At 38.4% G+C, this 25485-nt stretch overlaps 1 protein-coding gene across 2 annotated transcripts in view; it reads left to right on the top strand.

Annotated features, from left to right (window-relative positions):
• LOC129750849 (trithorax group protein osa-like) overlaps nucleotides 1–24549 on the top strand; it is a 340339-nt gene extending 315790 nt beyond the window's left edge. Inside the window, exon 5 of one of the 2 annotated variants that reach the window (XM_055745953.1) lies at nucleotides 23297–24549. In XM_055745953.1, the coding sequence (XP_055601928.1) occupies nucleotides 23297–23407 (111 nt within the window). In that variant the 3' untranslated portion in view covers nucleotides 23408–24549. The remainder of the gene's footprint in view (nucleotides 1–23296) is intronic. The other variant, XM_055745951.1, reaches the window with a different exon arrangement.
• Nucleotides 24550–25485: the final 936 nt, after the last annotated feature.

Raw genomic sequence — 25485 nt, 5'->3', positions numbered from 1 at the left:
AATTTTTTTACACGGGTTGGTTTTGCTCCATATTCCAAACACGGATTAATTTTACACGGTTTTTTGTCATTAGAACGATTCTTTTACACGCTTCTCACTATCAATACGGTAAAAATGAGTAAAAATGTTTTATGTCCCTTGAATAAAGGACGGATTTCATACCGTGTAAAAAAAACTTGGTATAATTCGAATTGGTTGTTGGAAGCACTTTAGGCAGTGGAAAAGAGAGACTTGCTTGCTCTGGTAGAACTTTGAATGCTATTTTTACAACAGTTCGCTACATCAATTGATTATCTTGCAAACCATACACAATAACCTGGAAACTACGAGTTCGGTAATTAATTTAACCAACTAGTTATTTACTCTAATTTCTCAGTTTTCCTGTAATTTGTTTTTATTGGATCCGAGCCCAGCAAACAATATTGTAGATATATTGCTCAGCAGCTTTGTTATACGTTTCATATACCTTATATAATGATCGTATGAAACTCGAATAAACAGCATTTACCTACCAAAGTGGAGGCAATATACATACAAATTTTAAACTTCTGGCTAAAGCGATAAGAGTATACGATTTCGACACCATATACATACATACTGAAAGAATGCAAGAGAGCACAATTATTTTCCTCTCAACGCATGCGAACCGTTGCCAGCGACAATATTAACTGCCTCTGTCATTGGGCATTTCTTGCAAATACACCATCTGATTTTTAGCAATCTGGTTGCACTGCTGGTCGCAAAGAGAACAACAAAGCTGCTCTCTTTTGACCCATGCGGGAGAAAAAAAAAGGAACGAAATCGTCTTCAAAATCTTCAAACATGGCGGACTTTTAATTAATTTAATCAATTTAATAATCTCAGTAACGTTTTTAATGACTTGAGTTATCTTTTTTAATGCGATTTCATGTTTGCTGGGAAGCTTCAGTCTTCAATCTTCACTAGTCTTAAACAAAAATTATGAATACGCTAACTTAAATCTATTTTTGATTTGTTCTCAAGACATTTCTAGCTGAATTACATTGGCGTGAGCGCCATCATTCTATGAATAGGTTAATTCGAGCATAGTTCTGGATTCGGTTTGTTAGCTGTGACAATCTTATGCTGCGCAAAGTACTACGTCCTTCGTAAGGTGAAATTTGTCACAACAAATGCGGTGAAAAATATTTACCAGCACACATAAGGCTTGATATTCCGGCATTTCGTCATGCCACCCAGGGTTCCTTAGGGCGTATAAGGATTGTTCAGCTCGTGACAAATCCTACTTACCATAACATACATGGAGTTTGCTTTGGCAACGGCTTGTTCGATATGTTTTGAAAAACTGAGTTCCTCATCCAACTCAACGCCTAGGTCCTTCACCGATGATTTTCTAGCAATGATACTGCTTTTTTCGAAACGATATTCATGTAAGATGTTACTCTTCTTTCGAGATAAGGTTATCACGCTACATTTTGAGGCATTAATTTTCGATCCAAAAGCGCTACAGCAATCAGAAAACCTATATAGCGCGTTATGCAGAGTCAAGCAATCCTTGGGGTTTCGAACTGGAAGGAACATCTTAAGATCATCTGCGTATATCAAAATATACACGTCACGCAACACTCCGGGAAACTCGTTGATAAAAGTGATGAACAGAAGGGATCCCAAGTGACTCCCTTTTGGTACACCACTATTAACCGAGAATACGCTGGAATTATTGGTTGTTCGTAAGAATTTTCAGTTGTTCGGTTGGTTTTATTACCGCTTGTTCGTTAAAAATTACCAAATATTCTGTAAAAATAACCGAATGTCCGGCAACAAAAACCGTAAACATTGCGATATTTCGGAAATAACTATCGAACACCAGAATATTGTTCAGTGGAACTTTCCTCTTGCAAAGGAACTTGACCCTTCACAATCACTCGGTCATAAAAGAAGTTATCGCACTAATAAAACTACCGATTTCGGTGATTTTCGTTTGCTGTGTAGCTCACCTAATAAATTTCAACCTCATCCATCGTATTCACTCAAGGAATCCGAAAGTTTTTCATTTCATATCTTTGGTCGTTATGGACGACCATCAATGCAGAGGATAACACGAAGAATTTCCCAAGACAAAGATATTGGATGGAATATAATGTTGAATGGATATTAGGCTGAATGAACGATAGATTGGAAAGACTCTAGATGAAATGAGGCATTTGACGAACTCAAAGGCTCGCCAAAGCTGATTTCAACTGTTCAGTAATTATGGATGCTTTACAGATGTATACATTTTCCAGAACTTGGAACGATCCCTTGGTTAATCCATAACGACCATTCGGATTCCATTCGACTTAACGTCTGTTCGGCCTAATGTCCATTTGGCGATCCATTCGAAATAGTGACTTTCGGCTGAAAGGTCTTCGACCAATGCCGGATCAAGGGGGGGATAGGGGCAGTTGCATCGGGCAACCCGGCTCAGAGACTCCCCGGAGGAAGAAAAAACAACAAATTACACTGCTTTTAGTTATAGAATCCAGAATTGGAAATTTAAAATTAAAACCAGGCAAATGCGAATTTTTTTATAGAAATACTTGAAAAAATCTGTAGATTCAATTCCAAATTTTTATCGAACCGAAACTTGAAAGGAAATCCGAGCAAAATGCAATTTTCATTACCGAGATTCATGAGGATGATTAAGAAAATCGCACTTCTTTCAATTTTTCTTTGAAAACCCGGGCAAGTCCTGATAAATCCTGCAACCTGAAACGCATACTTTACAATAAATAAAACAACATTTTCTCTTCGTTTCTTGTATCTAATAATTTTTTGATTTCACAGCGGATCAAACCATGTATTTCTTAAATCTTTGCCCACATTTCGCGATACAATTTTTTAGTTCACGATTAAACTTTTGATTTATCGGCCTACCGATGAAAAGTGATGTCCTTTTTAGTAGGGACATCTAAAGATTATGAAATTTTTCTTTTTAAATTTTTATATATAGATGGATAGAAGGTTAGATGAAAATAAAAGATGTTTAAAATGAGCGGGTAGAATTGATTTAGAAGCATATCATCACATATACAATTTTTGGTCCTCACGGTGAGGAACAAAAATTTGATAAAATCGAAAGCCTGTACTTCTTTCATTGAATATATATTTGTTAATGAAGACAGTTAAGTTTCGGTTGCTTAAAATATAAGGGATGAAAAACTATTTTGGGGGCCCCTTTGAAACGAAAACTTTTTTGAGGGCCCCCCGAAAAATATTACACGACCCTCTCCCCTTACACCCCCTCCCCTCTAAGCCTTAATCCGGCCCTGCTTTGACCCAACGGCACCAAACCAAATGAGACCAATCCTTGATCGTTATATAAACAACTGAATGTGAACATCGAGTTAAATTTTTGGTCGGAAAGAATTTATTATGATTTCTTGGTACTACATCAATTTTACAGTTGTTTTGTAAGTTACGCCTTTTCAGTTTCTGACACTAGCGGGAACAAGGAACCATCCGAATTTTACTGGTAAATTATTAATATGGTTATACATCCTGGCAAAATTCTGGTAAAGCCAAACTTTTTTAAGTCAGAAACGTTATCTGATATGCTGTATGCAAAAATCGAGAATTAATTTTAGACTAAACAATATTTTTCCAAAGAAAATCTATTCAATTGAGATGGTTGATCTTCGACTGGCGTATTTAATCTAAACAAGGACGTATTGGCACTAAGTCGGTATTCTTGAAAATAGCCCATTTACTTGAGGTCCAACTTTTTGCTCATTATCATCATAACAATCATAAATAAAAATAAAGCGTTTACCTACTGCTTGCAGCCCTTCAAAGAGTTACTTGTTGTCCTCCACTTGGAGATTCCATGGATTTTATGGCTTAGAAGGCTGACACACCAGCCACTCCGATATGTCCGCTGGCGTAAGGTCAAAAAAGAGATGGATCTAATAAATAGTATGAAGCAGTTGTACTTTGTAGTTGTAGATTGCTTCTGAGGATGTCGCGTCTCCAAGTATATTTTATTTACAACATGAGAGCAGGTTTTCTCGTGCTGCAAAATAATCTATTCAACCACCAATTCCTAAGGAACACGTTTTCCTTGTTTTCAAAATTTCTTGTAACTGACGTTACAACTTAAAAGTTGCAAACTTTAGAAGAAACTATATTAGTCGTAAAGGTGAGCGGTCAAATCTTCATGTTGTTCCACATTGAATGTGTCAATGAGGCTATTTGCTGTTGGTATAGCATACCCTTTGAAAATACATACATAAATATTTATTTTCTACCCTTAGAAATCTTTTTGTCGTAATTCGTACCGTCTTTCGGTCCTCAAAAGAATTTCGTAAAATTAAGTCTAGAAATTGACAGACTAATGGATGTATGTATGTGCATTTTATGTTAGACCCAAAAATGTGAATTATACTATTTGTAAAGTTTGTTCGGATCAAAACGAGGTCCAACTAAACTGCGTGTAAATCGATTTAGTTTATTAAAAAAATTCAAAGTATCTTTCTTTCTGAAGTTTAATGTGTATAAAAGACGGAAAAAATACTCAGTTAGGATTCCGGTCGACCTAGTCCAAATTGGCGTGACTTTCATTTGACGCCTACCATCAGATTTGTACAGTCTCCTTATCCACTTTCTACGGAGCAGAACGCCAGTTTGCTTTGAATAGCTTCTCGCTGCTTACAGTTTTTTGGGTGTTCTTACGGTTTTGCTTATCGTCCAATATTTCTCGAATGGGAGAAGTTCTGGTGTGTTGGGGAGGTTCTTATCCTTGGGCACAATCTGAATGTTGTTAGCGGCATACCACTCCATGGCCTTTTTTTCATAATGGCATGACGCCAAATCCGGCCAAAACTGCACAGATAAGTCATGTTTCTTCAGAAAAGGCAGCAAACGCTTTTGTCCCGGCTACAACGAAAATGTCGCTTTACAAGCCTCAGGGACAGATAGCTTCCCCAACGAGATATTTCTTGGCAAACTTTGATGGTTTAATGTGCTTAAAATTGTCTGCCACCTTTCCCCATCCGGTTACTGTATAAAACTCTTGCCCCAGAAGCTGTCTGAAGTCTGCCTTGGCGTAGGTTTTGTCGTCTATTATCACGCAATCAAACTTTGTCAATGAATAATGTCGTATCTTGTTTTTTTTGCCGTAAGATTTTGCTTTTCATTGCGATTAGCAGTCACTACCTTCTTTTAAGTCGATAGTCCGGATCGTTTTCAAGCGTTATGCACGGTTATAGACGATATTCCCAACTTATTGGCAACATCTAGAACGGAGAGATTGGAGTTTCGCTTGAAAGTGCCAGCAACTCCTCTGTTCGTCACTGCGGCCTTTATAAATGATGTTAAATTTGACATTAATGAAATCAGCTGAAATAAGCTGAAATTTGGCCTTCTGGCAGGCCAAGGAATGATTGAACCTTCGAGGTTTAGATTTCGAAGCTCAGTCGGTTTCGAATCCGCAGTTTTGGACGTATTAATCATCAATTTAATCCTTATCATTCCCATTTCCTTAGATTCAAACTTAATTACACAATACTAAATGATTTGTCAACATAAAGTTTCACACTTACAGTTTAATGTTAACATAGTGGTCAATATATAAAGTTAAATGCTTCATATGTATGTTCGATCACGTTTAGTCCATTGACATCATTTCAACAAAAATCAATGCCAGTAATGCATTCAATTGAATATGCCACTCGGCTTGAAGTTCAATTCTGAGAACCACTTTGTAACGCAAATATAATAAAAAAACACAACAGCCAAAGCACATTTCAACGTAGAGAAACGAACGAACGCTGCTTTCGTTTGATAGTTGCCTGCATTCATTCGTTTGGTGGTACGATCGCGTCCGTCCGTCGTCCACTACTTGGCTGCCAGAAAATTACCGGCATACACATATTCGGAATTAGTGAGAAGCTCTGGCTGGCAAGCAACCAAGCTGTGTAGCTGCCAAAGGGTTTTTCCATTCGTTCGTTTATTCCTTTTCGTTGGACCACTTTCATTCCGATACCAATTTCTTTGGAGCCGGAAAACCTCGGTCCGCTTTCGGGGGTCTCCAAGGGACCATTCCGTCGTGTTTTCCTCGTATAGCGGCGTGGCAGATGAATGTGAAACGAAGAAAAAAAAAACTTCAGTGAGATCCATTTGAGTGAGTAAGTGAGTTAGCTGCCGCCGCCAGGAGAATTACTGTAGTTATTTTGCGCTAAGGCGGAATATCGAAAAAGCACCAGCAGCACCGCATAAACCATCGAAATGGGAAACGAAAAACCGAGAAAAGTCGTCGTCTCCTCTTGACTACAACACTACACTCGGTGGGTGCTTCCCTGTACCGGCTGCTAGCTAAGTTGGTTGCTCGTTTTCCCAAGCGCAAATCTCTTTCCTCGAGTTCCTCGTCGAGTTCGAGTTCGAGGGGTTTCGAGTTGTCGATGTTATTGTTGCTGTTGCTATTGTTTCTTGGATCAGGATTGCTGTGTGCTGTGCTATGCTGAGGGAGCATAAATGATGTTTTTGTTGTTCAATTTCGTACAGAGAAGAACGCTACGATAAAGTGGATTTCTGGCGAAGAATTAGACGAGCGAGAAGCGATCAAAGTCGAGAATCTCGAGAAAATGACAGGGAAAAAGCGAAACGTAGCTGCTGCTGCTGCGGTGTCGAGGAAGACGACCAAGACGAGGACGACGACGACCAACGGCGGCAGCAGTAGCAATAACCGGCACCATCAGCAGTATGACGGTAATGGGGCCACCGCCGTCGACGACTGGGACATCTATTATAACGAGGTACGTACGAGTACGGGACGAGTAGGTATACACGGTGTGTTTCGTAGAAGGACTTAAAGAAAAAAAATACAGTAACGCTAGTTTTTGCATGGGTAGAAAGTAGAGCTTCTTCCGGTTCATTTTCACCGAAAATTAAAATATTTTGTCGGTGACTCCCAATACAAATGTTTTTTTTGAAAATTTTCTATTTGAAATCTTTAAAAAATAAATATATTTTTAGTGTTTTATAATTTCAGAGGAGCTAATTTTTTTAGTTTTAACTTTTAATACCCTTAAATTAAACTCAACAATGTCATTAAAAACTTTGAAAAATTTTCAATTTTTTTTAAACTAGTAACAGAGCTGTTTAACATGAAAAATGCTAAAAAAGTATCTTCGTATCCTAAAAAATAAATTTAAAAATTTGCTGGCAAATCCTGTCAGTAGTTTGAGAGGGTCAAATTATCTGAAATTATTAGAATTATCTAAAATAATATGAATCCATTTAAATCCATACATTTTAGATTTTTTTATTGTGGCAACACTGGAGGAAATTTTATTGAAAAAAAGTTCAATGATTAAGAAAATTAGTGAACACTAGGAACCGCTTTAACTTTTTTATATAACTCTTATCGTAATGCGCTCAGGAGCAGAAACGTTTGCATTGATTTAAGCTTTGAAAAAGATATTACGATAATGAATTTTGGAAAAATAACGATACGTTAAAAGACATCTTTGATGAGAAATCCGTTTTTATACTTCTCCTGAGTTAAATGACTCAAAATTCCAATCGCACTTCAGACTCAATGCAAATCGCTACAGCAGTTCAATCTAGCTTAAATTTTGCTTGTTTCTGTCTTTTGATACAATTATCATTATAAGCCTCTAGTTTGCTTTAACCTTTTTATTTTTATTATTTTCTAGCCCAAGTTTTGTAACCCTGCTGCACTCTGTGATTCTTACATTTTGTTCAAAGAGCTAGCATTACTGTTAAGATTAAATAATCTTAGCTTCCACGATTTCCAACCCACTATATTATTTAAATCATCTCTTAAATTCATTGTTTTAAATAAAATTTTACAGTTTTTTGGAAATAAATTTATTTAATGGATGAATCTAGTCTAAAACTGTGATAAATTTGGAATTTTTCTAAAAAAATGCATTTCAATGTGTTTGTCGATCTTACATGTACAAAAATTATCAGTATTGTTGGCAAAAGTGAATTGCAGATTATCGATAGCAAACTAGCCTGCAGCGCGTCGGATTCATCATATTTTGTTCATCCCTAACTTATTTTAATTATTCTACTGTACACTGAAGGTCACTTTATTATTAAATAGAACCATAATGAAGCATTTATGTTACAGTAAAACAATCATAACTTCTACAATTGTATACCAATTATGGCAAAAAGTATAGAAATCATTGATTTGAATAAACCATAGAAATCCATAAAAACAAAAAAAAAACGCATAAATCAGGTCCAAAACCGTCGATAAAATAGAAATTTCTCTAGAAAAAAAATCGTTTTTCATCGTTTTGTTGATCATGAATATGAAAATATCAGCAGTACTCCAATTCTTAAGCAAAAGTGAAGTTCAAATGATTAATAGAAAATTTATTCACCATCAATATGAGAAATAGAAATTTAAAATAGATGTTATGTAGCGGAAGATAACCAGATTTCAGTGCAAGTACTTTAACTTTTAACAAAATTGTATTGAAAACTGGTCTTCTTAGATATGTTTAAATCTAATATTTATCTTTAAATTTATTTTAAAAATGCCGTAAACGAGTGGCATCATTAAAAATTTAATTTTTGTTTTCAAAAGTGCGTACCCATATGCATCAGAGCCTGCAAATATTGTGGAAATATTGCAAAGAACAATTAAAAAAATATATTTTTAGTATTTTGTTGGAAACCAATCAAATGGTGTTGGACTGTTCTTATTCATGTATCATAACATTTTTTAACCAGAATTAGTTCTCCAAGATACACACATATAAATATTAATTCATGTTACATTTGGATAACACCAATAATAACAAGGATATTCCAAATAATAAAATTTAAAATAAAATGTCCATATAAAAATAAGTTTTTCAGGAAGTCCAAATCACTTATCTTTCCAGGCGGTGAAATTTTTTTATTGTTTCAGAATGACAAAATATTTCAGTAAAAATAAAAAATAAGTTTTCCACGAAAAAAGTTACTATTCCATTGCATTGGAATAAATTTACAGGTAATAATTTCTAAATATGGACTACAAATCTTCAAAAAAACAAAACGTATGAGGACTCACCGACCAAATATTTTAATTTTGCCTGAATATGATTCAGAAAAGGCCTAATTTTTCATTTCTGAAAAAAATAGAGTTACTGTATTTTTTCTTTTAAACATCTTCCATAAAAGCACCGTGTATATAGTAATGTACCCAACGTCTGTCAAAGTTTTGGTTGTTGTTGGGCTCTACGCGATCTTTCAAACTTCCTCGTGGTTGGTGCGGTCCTCGTGGATGGATCTCATCATCCTGAGCTTCAGGAGGATTAGGGACGTTTGCCGGTTTTGGCTTTGCAATGCGGGTGGGGGGAACTGGAAATTGTTGAACGCTTAGAAGTAAACTGCCTACCTACATACCTACTGTTGGATGTTTTGAAACTTTGACACCATATTTAAACGTGGAGCGTAATCTTTTAGGTGATGGTTTTTTATGATTATGTCAATACCGCGCGCTCTGCTGCGCTCATTTGGATCCTTGTAAGGGGGAGCGATATTTGAAATGACTTTTTTCTGTTTTGGGTCTAGTTGAAGTGAATTGAAAATATGATAATCGCTGTAATTAGCATAATAAGTACAAGTTTTGATGAAGTATTTTTCTCGACAAAATATAGATATAATCTGCTACTTCTAAGTGACACAATCTAATCGATGTTGATCTTTCTTCTCTTTATCTCCTAAAGTTTCCATTTTTTGGATTACATAGGATTGATGTCCTAGGGATTTGTGTTTAAAAATGAATAAAAGAAACATGAGGTCTGTCATGAAAGTATGACGGACGAAAGGAGAATGGAAATTGAAAAGTGATGACGATAAAACAATTTCTCATATTTACTGAAGAGGTTGTCATTTTGTGACTAGGTATGTTAGAGATTGCAATAGAAAAATAGTAGACAAATTCGTTGGCTCAGACGGCCATAGATTCTGGGTTCAAATACATCCTAATTGCCAGCTAATTTAAAACATTTTCTACAAAAATATAACATTCTTTGGACTAAAGCTTAGTTCTTTTAGAAATGGGACAATTACAATGGCGTGTATCTCAAAATCTTTTCGTTTGATCAAAATACTTTATAAGAAGGAAATGAAAGCAATCTTATGATAAATCAAGAAAAATTTTAAAAAAATTTACTATCGTTTTTTGTAAGAAAATTTTCTACTTCATTTTTGTTCGCTCCCATCGGCCGTCGCACACTTTTTTCAGTCATGATATTGATCAGTTTTTCCAACTTTTACTACGTCTAATCTGTATTCTAGGTGGCTGCATCCTAATCCTTCAATGCAATTTAGTGGATACAGCAGTTTCGAAATTTACAAAACTTGATTATTTTTGAACCACTTGAATGCGTTTTTAATGGAATTGCTGCTGGTAAAACCAGACAATAACGAAGTAAAACCATTATGAGATTAATATTAAAGTAAAATCGGTATCGTATCTGATCGTAGTTTGCGAAGGGTTCATACAAGATTACTCTTTTTAGGCTTTAAAAAATAGCAAAAACCATTTTTTTCGTTTTGAAAATTGTTGTTTTTTTACAGGAGAAGAATTTTTATCAAATCAAACAACCAGCCAATACATACTTTAATAAGCTAGGGACTTTACCACGAGCAGACATGCTATGGGATTCAAACGCTGGAATTTATTTGATATATGGTTTTTCGTAAGTTTTGTCGTCCATCAGAAATCATCTGTCTGATAGCCTCGATACCGGCTATACAGATTACGATCTCTGGAACTAACAAAAATTCGTAGTTTGATGTTAGGTTTGCATGAATCAAAGCAAGGCAACACTTTCAGCTTATCGGAGAAAAAATTTGCTTCACATTTAAGCGATCTACACTTAGTTTTTTGTTTTTCAAAATAAAAAATTCTGGTATGGGACTTGACGTCCCGGATGACCCTTAACCGTAGTTGCCGATCATGTGCTTTACTACAACGCTTGATTTGAACTTTGTGGACAGTTTTGACAGTGTTCGCATACTTTTCCACCACTCACACACAGTATCAACGGATTTTTCTGTTATCAATTTGATAATGATGGTTTTTGAAGGAAACTGTGCAAATTCATTTTTTTTTCTTTTTCTCTTGCATCGTAAATACCTAAAAAATGCGTGAATTTAAAATTTTGAAAAAATAGGTCAAAATTTTGAATGTCCATTGCATTTGTTCTTATTTATATCATTACAGGATAACAGTGTCAATCATTTTCTTCTTAGATTTTTCAAAAAATAGGATTCTGATAGTGAACAATAGAAACATAGTGTAATAGGTTTCAAAAATAAGATCTTTACACTTGTCAAAAGTGTCTCCTGATCATATTCCTTTTCCCCACATCCTCACCTAAATTGTTTTGCTAGGATGTAGAGGTAACCTGAGTCCTGAAGCATAAGTTTATTTTCTTTCATCCTTTTCTCTTATTTTTCGACCTATCTATTATTTACTATGACGTGGCCGGCGCCGTTATTGATGTATAAAGAGAGACCATCAGTTTTGTTCATTGAGAATATGCTGTCAATTCCAGACACTATTCTTTTGACCTCTGGACAAAATTGATGGCCTCGTTCAATCACGGAGTAGCAACCATGGCGGTTGTGGAATTCGTTCTACTTAGCCACGCCTGCGGTTATGGAATCCGAAATGTTCAAGTATTAATGATGACGGAACAAAGTGGAACACAAAAGTATCAAATCAGCTTCTGTAATAGTTTAAGGCAGCATCTCGAGTTCAATAACTTAAGGAGGATGTGAGTAATCAATCAAGCTAAGCTAAGCTGCGCTAATTTAAAAAATTTTAAAGAAAACTTACGGCTGAACAACTTTATCGAACACGGTAACTTCGCGTCTTTTTAAACGAAAAAGTAAATAGCTGTTTAATAGGGATATGTCTTTTGGTATTGAAAATCAAATAAATCCAACTGACATCACTGCTTGTGCCAATCGAAGTATTCCTTGAAAAGTTGTCTTGCAATTTAATCGCTAGACACAACTAGTTATGTCAGTTGATTTTATTGTTTTTCAATGCCTAAAGCCATATCCCTATTATTCAATAGCTAATAACTTTTTACTTAAAATTTAATATACATAGTTACGGTCTTCGATAAGTTGTTCAGCGGAAAGTTTTCTTTAAAGAATTAATAAACAGGAAAAAAATCCCATTACCAGGCTCGGTTCAACGGAAGACACAAGCATGATGTTGAGTTTTCAAAACATAATATTTAATTTTCCTATGCAAACATAAAAGTTGAAATTTACTCATGTAAACGTTACTTAAAAACTCTGGAAAAAATCATGGATGAGTTTTGAACCAAAACGATGCTTTTAACATCCCACCCCTAACAGCCAGTAGACTAGAACGGATTCTTCTAATGAGCTGAGTATTCATAATCTTGATAACATTTCGGAAATTTTTAAATAGGTTTTTTTAAGCGATTTTGGCAATAAATAAGTTTAAGGAACGCGTTTTCAGCTTTCTTCTAAGGTGGCATAAAAAGCATTTGTTCCTTCCAAGGTACACATGTGAATAGAAGATCTAAATTAGTCCCCTGAAAATCCAAAGTGTTCTCTCACTCGAAACAGCTTATCGGAAATTGTCACTTGTCCGAGTAAAAGTTTCTAAAGTGAAATAAAACCAGTGAAAAATAAGTGTTACTAAATTCATTCTAAGGTAATTTCAACGGGAAGGTGAAGTGGGCAATGCTCGTTTATTTTCAAACGTGTTTCAAGTTTGTATAAATTTACATTCAGTTACCATACCATCATAACTCTTTCAAAGAAATTTCGACGTTGAATTAAATAAAAGCATTTTCATGATATAATCCATCGTAGGTCAACGTTTTTATACTACGAACTAAACTGACCTGTGCAAAATTTCAGCTTAATCGGACTTGATTTAGGAGTGCCTCAAAGCGATCAATGTTTTATTTATTTATTTAAGTCTTTAACGGCTGCTATACAGACCGAGTATTTAAATTAACTTATGTTTAAATTACAAATTTGTTAAAGCTAGGGAACGTTCCGGATTGCACATTTAAACATTGATTTGGATTTTGGATACATTGAAGTCAAATAAGTATGACACATCGTTGAAGACTTGACAACATCCATTAAGCGGGTGGTTTTGTCCAAAAACTGTTCTGCTTCTAGGTAGCCAAAAGGTGGTTTGGTTACGCAAACGGCGGGCTGACGCGTGCAAGCTCAAGCTTTGGAGCAATTGTGGACAGCAACAGAGTTTGTCAGGATATCGCATACAAACATTCGCTGCAAATATGTTATTTTTTGGCTCAGAGACGTTATAGACAAGAGTGCACACCTTTTTGGGTAGGGCGGTATCCTAACGGGGTCTCGCCAGGACAGTCGACGCAACGCATAACGAAGAAATTCTCTCTGAATTCGTTAGATTCGTTCGATTCGATATGCACAGAGTGGTAGGGTGCCCAAACTGATGCCGCATAATGCGCTTAAAGTATATCGTCGCAGGAATCCAAACAAAGAGAAGGCTTTAGCTGTTGTTGTCACGATATACTGATTAAACGAGAGCTTCTGATCAAAGGTTACTCCTAGATCTTTAATGGTGACAACTCTTTCAAGCGGAGTGCCACCAAAAGCGTAATCGAAGACCAATGAGTTTCTGGCTCTAAAAACGTTGATGCACTTGCACTTATCGGCGTTCACTTCCATTCCATGTTTTCCACACCATGCAAGAAAGAAGTCTGTTAATGTCTTCTTGAAGCGCAGCTCAGTCAAATCATCTGCAAACAGCAGTTTTGGCGATTGAAGGAAGGTTGTTAAGTCGTTTATGAAAATCACGAAGATAAGTGGTGCTAAGTGACTACCTTGCGGCATATTAAACATACTGGAGTAAATTCCGCGGATATTTACGAAGCCTTGCCAATTAAGCAGGTAAGAATGCAACCATTTGCTTACCCATTCAGGGAAACCATAGCGTTTAATTTCTTTCATCACGACCATATGAGGTACTGTCGAACTTGGTACTTGGTACTTGGCAAAGTCGACATAAATTGAGTCCACTTGCAGTTTTTTATCAGTTGCAGCATGCAGTTCACTGGCATAGCACATCAAGTTGGTCAACGTTGATCTCTTTCGGATAAACCCGCGCTGGACCTCGGCAAGTATCGGAGTAGCTGCTGAACAGAGCCTTTCGTACTCCAAAACTTCAAGCACTTTTGAAAAACAGCAGAGGAAATTGGCCTGTAGTTCTCCACACTATGTGCATTCCCAGACTTAAACAAAGCGGTTAGGCAAGGGGGACAGCTAATTCCATCTGGACCTGGACCTATCGATGGATCGAGCGTACTGAGAACGCTTAGAACTTCCTGATCGGTGAATAGAGGTTGCGGGAGCCTGACGCCATAGTTCGGAAGAGTTCCAAAATAGGTATCAGCGCAATCAGGGTTTAACGAGCTATAAACGCTGCTGAAGAATTCAGAAAATAAATCAGCTGCTTCCCTGATGCTACTCGAGGTGCGTCTATGAAACGATACAGAAATAGAACCGTATTTTTGAGGCGGCGGCTGTTCATAAATTTCCAAAAACTCGACGCTTTACGTTGCGTTCGATGTTCAATGTGTATCGTTTAAAGGCTTTCGCAGGGGTCTACTTCTTAAACAGATAGGATTGTTTTGTTATGATCCGATTTATTTTTGAAGTAACGTTTTTGGGCTTTCCGAACCGAGTTGCGGCTTCTACGAAATTCCGAGTTCCACCAAGGGAGCTTGAACGGCTTATGTCGGTTTGGTCGTCTGGGAGGTAGTATACCCTAAAGGTAGTCATAGAAGGTAAAAAGTGCACTGTCGATATCCAGATTTTATTTTATATGTGTGAAAAAATAATCACATTATAACATATTAAAGTTGTTGAAAACGCAAGTTAAGTGGTGGAATAGAGTTACCTTTATTCGTGTTTCGTCAGTCTAGTCATTACATAACTACACAACTCATTAGCGATTGCTATTGTCGTGCTCTCCATTAATCATATTCCCTAACCGGGAAAGTACTTATTTCTCAATGAGTACTTTGATATTCTTACCCAGAAAATCTGGCTACACTGTTGTGTTACCACAAACCCAATTTGAGTATTCTCGTCTAACCGTGTTATGATGTCAACATTTGTATCGCGTTTATCATCATCACCTATCATCAGCAATCATTGATCTATTGTTCTCGATTGCGAATTTAAAATAGCGAGAGGAACCAAAACAAACACTGTTTTGGTTCTGCTCGTGGCAGCAGATGTCTGCTGCTGATCCGGACGCCGGAGAAATCCGTAAGTTTCAACAAAAATATTCCATAGATTGATTACAAATTAAATTGTCATCAAAAAATAGTAGGGAAAAAAGTAGGGAATATAGCTGAAGATTTCTCTAATGAGATTCTGGATTTGTGATTTTTTTTTCTAGATGTGATGTTACGCGAATTTCGTTTGACACCGAAAGCTTTGAGCGTCACAACGAAATCCGTTGTGCTGCTGAATTGTTACTCATTGTGGATATAACTTTATTGTCGTTATAACCTACATAAAAAACTTTTAACAATTTAGATATACGTTTCATATTTCATATGATTAGTCTAGAAATCAGCTTTTAGTAAAACGCTCATCTGATTACCTTCCTACAAATGAATGCCCCTGCAACAACTTGAAGGATTTAACATTTGAAGCTCCAAAACTCTCTCCCTATTCAAAAACCTGCAACAATCCTTCCTAGCATTCCTTGTACCGAAACCACTTGTAGGTACGCTTTCCTCGAATGTTCGGTGAAAGGTGCAGCAACAACATGATGGTACCGAAAATCACCTGTTTTTTGGTCGATTCTTTTGCCTTGCCAGCCAGTCATCAGCCTATATACCCAAACCAAACCAAACCAAACACTCGGTTTATATACCTTCCTACTTACTGTCTTGAACATTTTTCCCTCTGCCACGCGTGTTTCGTATGTTTATATACCAGAAACCTCCATGCAATCAGCTATCTGAAGCAGCGATGGCTAACCAAAATATTCATGGAAATAAAGGAAAAGCAGCAGAGGCAGAAGCAAAGGAAAGAAAAAACCAGGAAGGAAATATATAGAGCACTTTGCGCTCGCCGTGCCGTGTTGATTGGGCTTCAGCGCCGAGAACGGATACCTAAATTCTCTGATGGCAGGCGGGGAGTTGGGAAACAATCGCAGCTGCTTTATTATGTCATTAGCGTTATTGGGAAAGGTATCGTTACTTCGTTTGTTGCTGATGAACGGGTCCCATTTCAATATCGGAGGTTGATTAATGATGAACGAAACGTCACCGATGAGGGAGATGACAATGGGTTGCTTCATGAATAACTTGTTTAGGGAAAGTAATTGTGTGTCATTTTGTCTGACGCCCAAAATTCTAAACAATCCGTTGTCTGAGTTATCATATCGTTTAGCCATAATCGGAATTAACGGCATTGAAAGTTGTCCAAGAATATCCCAGCATATCGCAATATTGGGATGTGTTATAAATTTAGACATATTTTTATGCCATAACTTTTCTTTAAATTCAAGAAACAGTTTTTGGTTTGATAGGCTTCAGACTGTAGATTTAAAATTGTCGAATCATAAGTCAGTCTATCAACTCCCTCGGAAAAAAACAACTGGCGGAAACATGAAACGTTCCCCATATCGCATTATTCACGCGTCTAAATTTCGTCAACCCAAGTATAAAAACCGCCTGAACCGCGCGCGATTGGGTCGCAAACTCAGCAACAGTTTCCTGACGTATTTTTGCGGTGCCGTTCAATTGCTCTTTTTCCTGTGTTTTTTTTTTTCAGACTTGGTTTGAAAGCATTCTCTATATTGTTGTTGTGGTTGCAGGTTTTTTTGTTCCTTTCTTATTTTTCTGCCTCCATCCTCACTCCGGTTGCGGATGCGATTAAATTGTTTTGGAAATGCCGAAGCGGTATTTATCATTCGGTTTGCTTTTTTGTTTTTGTTCTCCCGGCTATCGTCACATGGCTTCAAAGGAGAAGGATGTCGGCAGTTTTCCCGCGCTTTTTGCCGTTTTTTTTTTGTTTCTTGCAAACTTCTCATCTCGGGCCTTCTTATGTTTCAACGCTCTTAAGAAGAGTTTTTCGATTGTCTTTTGCAGCTTGGAATTTTGGAAGAAGTGTTTTTTACCAGTCACGTGGGAGTGAATTACAATGTTTTGTTTGTTTAGACAGGTGTTATAGGGAATTGGTTTGAATGTTCGTTCAAAATTTGAATTGGAAATTTACAATCAGCTATTCAAAGGAAACTTTTTTTGTCGAATAAATTTTTGGATTAGTTCAATGGAAAGTGTACCTCACAAAGTGAATTGATTATAAAATTGAAACTAGCAAGGTTTCGACATACCAAAGTTTATGTTTTTCAACTTTTTCATATTACTCAATCCAAATTATGACGGTCGCCACACAATTCAGAAATCTATTTTGGAAGGGTCTTCACAAATTTATTTATTAGTTCTTTAAACCAATTTATGAAGGTCGCCATACATGGAATAAATCTGGACTGAAGAGTTTTGTCATCTTTATCATGTATTTAGTCAAACAAATTTATGGCGGTCGCCATACTAGGAATAAATTTATATTGGTATTATTTTGACAATTTTATCAAAAAATTCTTCGAATCAATTCATGACGGTCGGCAAACAAGGAAAAAATCTGTACAAAATGCTTGTAGAAGTCGTTTACAATATCTACATTTATGCAGTCTGTAGTAAGCTTAACAGCCATCGTTCATGAAATTCATTTTTCAACTTTTCTCTGTCGAAATTTTAAAATATATGTTGATATCAATTTCAACAACGAATTTAAACTGCAAAAATCCGTCGTCCTGGATTACCATCAATGAATGGCCCCGTTAAGTTCCGCCAATCCAGCTTTGATCTCGGAACGTTTTTGTGTACACACTGACCCAGAAAAGGCCTGCTGCTGGGCTTTCGAAACCTGTCGATATGTGCCACCCGGATCACGTGCTAACGCCGGCCGTTTGAAAGTACATATTCGTATACGCCCCGTTTTTATAAGCTGGAAAAAGGACCAACTCTCCGTGTACAGATGGGATTTTATGTTTTGATTCCTTTTTTTAACTTTCTACGATTCTTTTATTGCTTTTGCTAAAGGGGCCAGCAAAAAAGAAGCTATCCGGCACCATTTCAGAGGGCCATCCCTTTTTATTCATTCTTCCCATCTCAAATTCTCCAGTGCCATACCCCCCAAGTGGGTAGTGGGTAGCGAATTTGTATGTTGTGTTTGTGTTTGATAGAGACTTTCGCCTTCTATCAACTGGCTGTTTTCACTTTAGCTGCACTTTTTTTTGCTGTTGCTCCTTTTGGGTTTCAACTTTGCGAAAATTCCGGTGTGCGTATGTTTGTTTGTGACGGATTTTCCGTTGTGCACTCTCAACTCAGTGGCTGGATCCGCGCGTATTGTTTGGTTGGATAAAACGGATTTCGCAGCCGGTCTTTCATCGCGACGTAAACTGTTTCCGCAACGGGGCACGTCTGTCCTTCCGTTCCTGTCGTCATCAACGTCGGCAGTTAGTAGTCCGTCTGGGAAACCCGGTGGAAATCATATGATTTTACGTAGGTCCTGCTTCCGAAGGGATTTTCCGGGTATTCTCCTCTGGCTCTACTTTGTCTATATATACACTACCGGTGTCGGTTAACTTCAGTCATTGGACACGGGGAGAGGCATAATCAAAAGTATACTACGTGAATCGTTGCAAATCCTAACAAGTTTTTACGAACACTTTCCCTCTCATTGAAAGCTATTTCTATCTTTGACTGAATGATTACCAAATTGTTATTGAAATCTTTTGCAAATGTCAAAAATAAATCAGAAGGTAAGGTGACCGTCAGTGTTGAAATTCACGGGTTGGATAAGCGCGATTCTGATCCAGATATGAATAGCGATCCGAAACCAGAATCAGGATAAAGATCGAAGATCGATTCCTGGCGTCAGGATTTGAATTTGGGTCCGAGCCCCAGTATAAGGATCGAAGTCAGAATCAGGATCCAAATTCAGGATTAGCATCCGGGATCAGCAAACGGGATAACGATCTGCCATCTGGAAATAAGACCTGGTTTCAGGATTAAGCTAAGAATCAGTATCATGATCTAGGATCAAAATCAGGAGACGGAATCAGAATCCGCGATCTAGTATCAAGATAAGGATAAAGGATTTGGGTCTCTGATCAAGCCGCAAGAACAGAATCGTGATCAGGGTCCACAATACGAACTGGAGCAAAGTTTATGTTCAGTATCCGGGACAGGATTTGGATCCGAGATCACAATACGGGTCATGGATCCAGAATCAGGGATCAGGATCAAAATACAGGATTCGGGATTAAGATCAAGTCAAAATCATGATCCAGGTCAAGCATTAGGAGGAGGAGAGAATAGAGGAGAATAGAGTAGAGTAGAGTAGCGTAGAGTAGCGTAGAGTAGCGTAGAGTAGAGTAGAGTAGAGTAGAGTAGAGTAGAGTAGAGCAGAGTAGAGTAGACTAGAGTAGAGTAGAGTAGAGTAGAGTAGAGTAGAGTAGAGTAGAGTAGAGTAGAGTAGAGTAGAGTAGAGTAGAGTAGAGTAGAGTAGAGTAGAGTAAAGTAGAGTAGAGTAGAGTTGAGTAAAGTAGAGTAAAATAGAGTAGAGTAAAGTAGAGTAGAGTAGAGTAGAGTAGAGTAGAGTAGAGTAGAGTAGAGTAGAGTAGAGTAGAGTAGAGTAGAGTAGAGTAGAGTATAGTAGAGTAGAGTAGAGTAGAGTAGAGTAGAGAAGAGTAGAGTAGAGTAGAGAAGAGTAGAGTAGAGTAGAGTAGAGTAGAGTAGAGTAGAGTAGAGTAGAGTAGAGTAGATTAGAGTAGAGTAGAGTAGAGTAGAGTAGAGTAGAGTAGAGTAGAGTAGAGTAGAGTAGAGTAGAGTAGAGTAGAGTAGAGTAGAGTAGAGTAGAGTAGAGTAAAGTAGAGTAGAGTAGAGTAGAGTAGAGTAGAGTAGAGTAGAGTAGAGTAGAGAAGAGTAAAGGAGAGGAGAGGAGAGGAGAGGAGAGGAGAGGAGAGGAGAGGAGTAGAGAGTAGAGTTGAGTAGAGTAGAGTAGAGTAGCGTAGAGTGAAGTAGCGTAGAGTAGCTTAGTGTAGCGTAGAGTAGCGTAGAGAAGCGTAGCGTAGCTTAGAGTAGGGTAGAGAAGCGTAAAGTAGCGTAGAGTAGAGTATAGTAGAGGAGAGTAGCGTAGAGTAGTGTAGAGTAGTGTAGAGTAAAGTATAGTAGAGTAGAGTAGAGTAGAATAGAGAAGAGGAGAGAAGAGGAGAGAGGAGGAGAGAGGAGGAGAGAAGAGGAGAGAGGAGGAGAGAGAGAGGAGAGGAGAAGAGAAGAGAAGAGAAGAGAAGAGAAGAGAAGAGAAGAGAAGAGAAGAGAAGAGAGGAGAAAAGAAGAGAGGAGAAGAGAGTAGAAAGAGTAGCGTTGAGAAGCGTAGAGTAGCGTAGAGTAGCGTAGAGTAGCGTAGAGTAGAGTAGAGCAGCGTTGAGTAGAGTAGAGTATAGTAGAGTAGAGTAGCGTAGAGCAGCGTAGAGTAGTGTAGAGTAGTGTAGAGTAGAAAAGAGTAGAGTAGAGTAGAGTAGAGTAGAGTAGAGGAAAGGAGAGGAGAGGAGAGGAGAGGAAAAGAGAGAAGAGGAGAGGAGAAGAGAGTAGAGTAGAGTAGAGCAGAGTAGCGTAGAGTAGCTTAGTGTAGCGTAGAGTTGCGTAGAGTAGAATAGTGTAGAGAAGCGTAGAGAAGCGTAGAGTAGCGTAAAGTTGCGTAGAGTAGAGTAGAGTAGAGTAGCGTAGAGCAGCGCAGAGTAGTGTAGAGTAGTGTAGAGTAGAGTAGAGTAGAGTAGAATAGAGGAGAGGATAGGAGAGAAGAGGAGAGAAGAGGAGAGAAGAGGAGAGAAGAGGAGAGAAGAAAAGAGAGAGGAGAGTAGGAGAGAAGAGAGGAGAAGAGAGTAGAAGAGAGTAGAAGAAAGTAGAAGAGAGTAGAGGAGAGTAGAGTAGAGTAGACTAGCGTTGAGAAGCGTAGAGTAGCATAGAATAGCGTAGAGTAGCGTAATGTAGCGTAGAGTTGCGTAGAGAAGCGTAGAATAGCGTAGAGTAGAGGAGAGGAGAGGAGAAGATAAGAGAAGAGAGGAGAGAGAAGAGAAGAGAGAAAAGAGAAGAGAAGAGAGGAAAAGAAAAGAGAAGAGATGAGAAGAAAAGAGAGTAGATTAGAGTAGAGTAGCGGAGAGTAGCGGAGAGAAGAGGAGAGTAAAGGAGAGAGGAGGAGAGAGAGGACAGGAGAAGAGAAGAGAGGAGAAGAGAAGAGAGGAGAAGAGAAGAGAGGAGAGGAGAAGCGAGCAGCATAGGGCAGCGTGGAGTAGCGTAGAGTAGCGTAGAGTAGAGGAGAGGAGAGGACAGGCGAAGATGAGAGAAGACTCCTCTCTTCTCTCATCTTCGCCTGTCCTCTCCTCTCCTCTACTCTACGCTACTCTACGCTACTCCACGCTGCCCTATGCTGCTCGCTTCTCCTCTCCTCTCTTCTCTTCTCCTCTCTTCTCTTCTCCTCTCTTCTCTTCTCCTCTCTTCTCTTCTCCTGTCCTCTCTCTCCTCCTCTCTCCTTTACTCTCCTCTTCTCTCCGCTACTCTCCGCTACTCTCCGCTACTCTACTCTAATCTACTCTCTTTTCTTCTCCTCTCTTCTCTTTTCTTTTCCTCTCTTCTCTTCTCTTTTCTCTCTTCTCTTCTATCTCCTCTTTTCTCTTAGGAGAAGAGAAGAGAGGAGAAGAAAAGAGAGTTGATTAGAGTAGAGTAGCGGAGAGAATAGGAGAGGAGAGGAGAGAGGAGGTGAGAGTAGGGTAGAGTAGTGTAGATTAGTGTAGATTAGTGGATTGGTCAGGAGAAGATAAGAGAAGAGAGGAGAGAGGAGAAGAGAAGAGAGGAGATGAAAAGAGAGTTGATTAGAGTAGAGTAGCGGAGAGAAGAGTAGAGTAGCGGAGAGAAAAGGAGAGTAGAGGAGAGAGGAGGTGAGAGATGACAGGAGAAGAGAAGAGAGGAGAGGAAAAGAGAGGAGACGAGAAGAGAGGAGAGGAGAAGAGAGTAGAGGAGAGTAGAGTAGCGATGAGAAGAGGAGAGTAGAGAAGAGTAGAGGTGAGTAGAGGATAGTAGAGGATAGTAGAGGATAGTAGAGGATAGTAGAGGAAAGGAGACGAGAGGAGAGGAGAGAAGAGGAGAGGAAGGAGAATAGAGTAGAGTAGAATAGAGGAGTGAAGAGGAGGAGAGAGGAAAGAAGAGTAGAGTAGAATAGAGGAGAGAAGAGTAGTTTAGTTTAGAGTTGTGTAATGTAGTGTAGATTTAAGTAGAGTAGAGTAGAGAAGAGTGGAGTTGAGTAGAGTAGCGTAGAGTAGAGTAGGGTAGTATAGAGTAGAGTAGGGTAGTATAGAGTATAGTGTAGTAGGGTAGAGTAGAGTAGAGTAGTGAGAGTAGGGTAAAATTGAGTTGAGTACAGTAGAGTTCAGTAGAGTAGAGTAGAGAAGAGAAGAGTAGAGTAGTTTAGTGTAGAGTTGTTTAATGTAGTGTAGATTAGAGTAGAGTAGCGTAGAGTAGAGCAGGGTAGTATAGAGTATTGTATAGAAGGGTAGGGTAGAGTAGAGTTGAGTTGGGTAGAGTAGTGTAGAGTAGTGAGAGTAGTGAGAGTAGGGTAGAGTAGTGTAAAGTAGAGTAGTGTAAAGTTGAGTAGTGTAAAGTAGAGTAGTGTAGAGTAGTGTAGATTAGTGTAGATTAGAGTAGAGTAGTAGAGAGTAGAGTAAAGTGTAGTAGAGTAGCGTAGAGAAATGTAGAGTAGAGTAAAGTAAAGTAGACTTAACTAATCTAAAAGTTGTTTGAAAACAGTAAAATCAACCAACCAAACTTGTCTTCAGCTGAGTTCGGTCTGTTGGTGTTCACGAAGAAAGCCGATTCAGTCAATGCGTGTCTATTTGTTAAGATTTTCAACTGATTCATTTGGCAACATCTCTGAATCTAAAAGATTTTATTGTTTCCTTGAGTTAATTGAAAATTATCCTTCGTTTGATGAATCAAAATGTGTATAAATTATATTCAATCACGAATGAAAACAATATCGTTGAAAACCGTTTGGTATTCAGTTCCATCCTCAGGGGAACCAAAGCCGTTCCAAATCAAACAATCGATTTCGCCGTTTCCGCAAGAAGAATGCTTTATTAACCGTTGCTTTTCTTTTTCTTTTTTTCCGTCTCTTACAGGTAAGTTCAAGAAAACCGTATGAAACCTGCGACACACAAAGGAAGCAGCCAGCCAGAGGTCAGCGGCCAGGGGAGGGGAAAGGAACAAGTGAAGATAAGGAACGAAGGTAGATGGGGGAAAACACCTGAGTGAAGATGCAGGAACAGCAGATTCCGTGGGCTCATCTTCTTTCTCGAAACCAGAAGGAGGCCGAAGAAAAAAAAAAAATACGGTCAAGGTCGAAGGACAAGGACACCGTCGACCACTACCGTGTGATGTGATGTTGATGTTGCTGGTGCCTCTAAGTTAACGGTTTCTAAGGGAGACAGGGGAAAAAAGCGTGAAGAAAAAAGGTGGAATTTGTTTCCCGAGTTTTGTTTTCGTTTAATTTTTTCTTCCTTCTTCCGAGAGGGTTCCCTGGGTTCGCATAGGGTTTGGTGATGTTGCTGGTGAGCATTATGCCGCAGTCAAAACAAGTGCAAAACGAGGAAAACCCATGTGAAAACCGGTGCTAGGGCTCAATCCAAAACAAGTGTATACTCAAGATAGAAAACGGGTGGATTCGAGACATCCCAGGGAGGGGAGGGAACACACATACCATTTTATGGGTATCATGGCTTAGAATGACCAAGAGCCGGGTGTCTCGAAGAGCTTCTCCGGTCGGTGGTGAATCATCGAAAAACCTACAACAACCCATTCACACGATTTACCGGGCCCGGCGTTGTGAATCTCGAACCAGGAATGTGTGTGCGTCATCCTCAGTGCAATTTGGCTCGAATCAAAACACCGGCAATGAGTGGGAAACAGCAACAACAACAACTAAAAAGTAAACCAACTCGCGAGACAAATTCGTAATCGGCCGCGTTCCATCGAATTCGTTGGGTTAGGCTGAAGAAGGTTGAAGAGTGAAGAAGGGGCAGGGATGTGCTTTTTAAATACCGTCGTTCGGTCTGCCGGTCGGGTTTAATGGATGTGTGTCGAGGAGTTGATAGAGAAGAAATTTATTGAATGGGCCCCGAACGTGCTACCGCTGCTGCCTGATTGGGAACAAGAAGAAGAAGGAGGACTAAGAGAAGAAGGACCATGCGGCTACGAAGCAAAAGCCGGAAAATCGGAAGCAGTACTGGTAGCTGTTAGCAGCAAGCAGCAGGTGGCATTCAGCTTGTTTGTTTTGGTTAATTGCTTCCAATGTGGGATTCCACCATTCCATTTTTTTTTGCTGTTGCTGCTGCTGTACCACATAGTTCATAACAAACAAACAGCAATGAATGGGTAGTAGATTTTGATCTCTGTTTCCTTCGTGACTCGGGTAAGGTACCGGCTTATCGTGTGACAGCTTTGAGTGTGCCAGATTGTACTACCTCTGCTAGCGGAATCGATATAATTTGTTTACTCACGTGACTATGGTTGATTGTTTACAAATTCGTCAGAACTTATACATACAAGTACAACACCCTACATTACATGTGTATTCTAACCTAATAATACAAACAATTGATACTAACAACGTGCAGTAAAACTACTGAACCATTAAAGCTAAGATTTTTCTACATTCAGTTTTATTTTTCTCTAGACTCCGCCTTAAAGTGTACTTTTTAACAAAAGCAATATGGTCAAAGCACGCACAGTCGAGGGTATTGACAAAGATGTTCATGCTCGTAAACCCCATTTGAGGGCTGAATACATAAAAGTATCTATTGCATCAGTTATTGATGTCCAAAATCGCATTTTTAGGTCCATGTCTTAACTTTTGATCCCATCGAAAGAACTTTAAACATAATAATAAAACTGCTCTGATATTCCGGGCTTCGTTTTGAGTAATACAAAGAACGAACCAATTTTCTCCGAGTATGGTGGTTCGAAATAGCTTTTCCCTGGAACTGATACAAGCACTCCTTTGCAGAGATCAGGAAATCAAATCGATCGCTGCTGATAACGACAGATGACTTTTTCTTTCCGTAATATACGATAAATGAGAGAGGAAGAGAGCGGTCACTTGTTTGACATTTCGATAACGATCGGGCGGGACCAGATATCCATTGTATACTGAAAAGCTACAGCCGGCATTAGTGTGCCTAACTTGCTCTTAGAGTTAGAATCACTTGGAGTTAGAATCAACAGATCAAATGCTCTACGACGCCTCAGTGTGAGTAGAAAATACAAGCAATATGTACTAGTGAATGCTGACAAAAATAAGACGATTGCCTTA

The sequence above is a fragment of the Uranotaenia lowii genome, chromosome 3, assembly GCF_029784155.1.
Source record: "Uranotaenia lowii strain MFRU-FL chromosome 3, ASM2978415v1, whole genome shotgun sequence".
Lineage (NCBI taxonomy): Eukaryota > Metazoa > Arthropoda > Insecta > Diptera > Culicidae > Uranotaenia > Uranotaenia lowii.
The sequence above is the reverse complement of the archived record's forward strand: the minus strand, read 5'-3'. Positions and strand labels throughout refer to the sequence as shown.